We start from the raw sequence: 1,783 nt of genomic DNA, 5'->3' as shown, positions 1-1,783 counted from the left end.
GATTTGCACACTTTGAAACGACTGCAGCATGTACTCACAATCGTCTCTTCCACTGGCCCATGGCGCCGTCGCATCGTCGTCCACCTTCTCGTTCTCGTCGGAGCCAGAGCCGGGAGGTGTAGAAGAAGCTCTGCTACAGCTCGTCCAGGATCACCACCACGCCTCCCTTAGACTTCGCGACGTCACCGGTGAGTTGACTCAGTTCCCCCAAATCTAATTTCGAATTCGATCTAAGGGTTTGAAGAAAAGAAGCTGGATTATTGAAATTGGATTCGATACGGATTAATTGAGTGATTAATGGTGATTTTTTGGCAGAGAAGGCGAAGAAGGACGCTATCAAGAAGGCGGCGCGTGTGGCGGAGCTGATGGTGGATGCGGTGAACGGCGGCGTGCAAGAGGCGTTCGTGAACGAAAAGCGAATCGAGTATGAAATTAGAGCTTTGGCTGCCACCATTGCACGATTCAGCAAACAAACCGATCACTGGCTCTCTGTCACTCGTTCTATGAACACTGCCATCAAGGTTCAATTTTTAATTTTTGTTCTTCAATTTTCCTGTAAATTAATTAATTACTGTTGAATTTATAAACATGGGTTATTTTAAATTTAAATTTTTTCTTTTTGGTGTGGTAGGAAATTGGAGATTTTGAGAACTGGATGAAGACTATGGAATTTGATTGTAAGAGCATCACTGCAGCTATCCACAATATTCACCAAGCATGATCAAGCTCGTAAGCACATTATGGGAACAGTCTCTCTGTAAAGTAAAAATAAGGCTATGTAGACGGTACTCTGATTCTCGCAAAACGGAGATCTTGTTGGCTTGGGATCGCTCTTTCCTGGTTATTTTCTTTCGGTAATTTGTATAGCATCTGAATTGTGGAACGATAAGTCTTTTTTCTTTGAAGATATGATAATTCACATTCACAATGTGCAAATTTGGTTTGAGGAAGGCATGTAGTCATTTTGTGCATTTGGTTCCATTCCTGGTTTTTTTTTTTTTTTTTTTTTTAAGAAAATATTAAGATGTGCAAGGCTTGCTTGCAGCCCAAGTATATGCATATGTACAACGCGGCATCTAGTCTCCACTTTGGTGGAAGACGTTTTGAGTTTAAATTTCATGGACGATAGAAAAAAAATTTATATGTACAGCATGATAAAGTGTACTCATAGTAGTTGACATTGGAATGGTCTTTCCAAAATTTTGAAGAGGACACATGAAGAGAAAGAGGGAAAATGTCAAATGTCAAATCCTATAAATTGTTTCAGAAACTCTATCAGGAATTCAGGATATGGGCATTGGACTCTGGATGGATTGGCTTTTGGCTCCTTTTGAATTGAAATTTGAATGTCAACTTGTAATCAGAAACTAATGAAAATGTCAACTGTGAATTTGTTTTTAAGCTAATAAGAATGGATTTGAAGAAAGTTAGGGTTTCACCGTAAAATCAATTAGCAATATGGGGATTGGGGAGTAGATCAATTACTTGGGCATATGCAAGGTCACTTCTTTGCATGATGTGGGATTGATACTCTCAACACGAATTTTGAAGTCTAGCACGTAGACAACATAAATCGGGTGAAGTGGAGCACATGTGGCCGCTAAGGCCGTTAAGCTTCACAAATGGGGGAATCTACTCTAATACCACGAAAAAAGTTGAGATTTCACCATAAAACTAATTAGCAATATTGGATGTAGCCCAATTACTTATAAGCACATGCAAGATCTCTCATTTCTCCAATGTGGGATCGATACTCTTAACAGGATTAACCAATAACAGAAGT

General features: G+C 39.7%; 1 protein-coding gene across 1 annotated transcript; it reads left to right on the top strand.

The window, feature by feature from the left end:
• Positions 1-928, top strand: LOC137743744 (biogenesis of lysosome-related organelles complex 1 subunit 1). The gene is made up of 3 exons (XM_068483687.2): positions 1-188; positions 316-521; positions 632-928. Exons 1-3 carry the CDS (start codon positions 29-31, stop codon positions 719-721), a joined length of 456 nt encoding a protein of 151 aa, XP_068339788.2. The 5' UTR covers positions 1-28; the 3' UTR covers positions 722-928.
• The last annotated feature ends 855 nt before the right edge of the window (positions 929-1,783 follow it).

This window comes from Pyrus communis, chromosome 11, assembly GCF_041283825.1.
Source record: "Pyrus communis isolate YQ-2024b chromosome 11, ASM4128382v1, whole genome shotgun sequence".
NCBI classification, from domain to species: domain Eukaryota; kingdom Viridiplantae; phylum Streptophyta; class Magnoliopsida; order Rosales; family Rosaceae; genus Pyrus; species Pyrus communis.
This window is presented reverse-complemented; position numbering and strand designations above follow the sequence as displayed.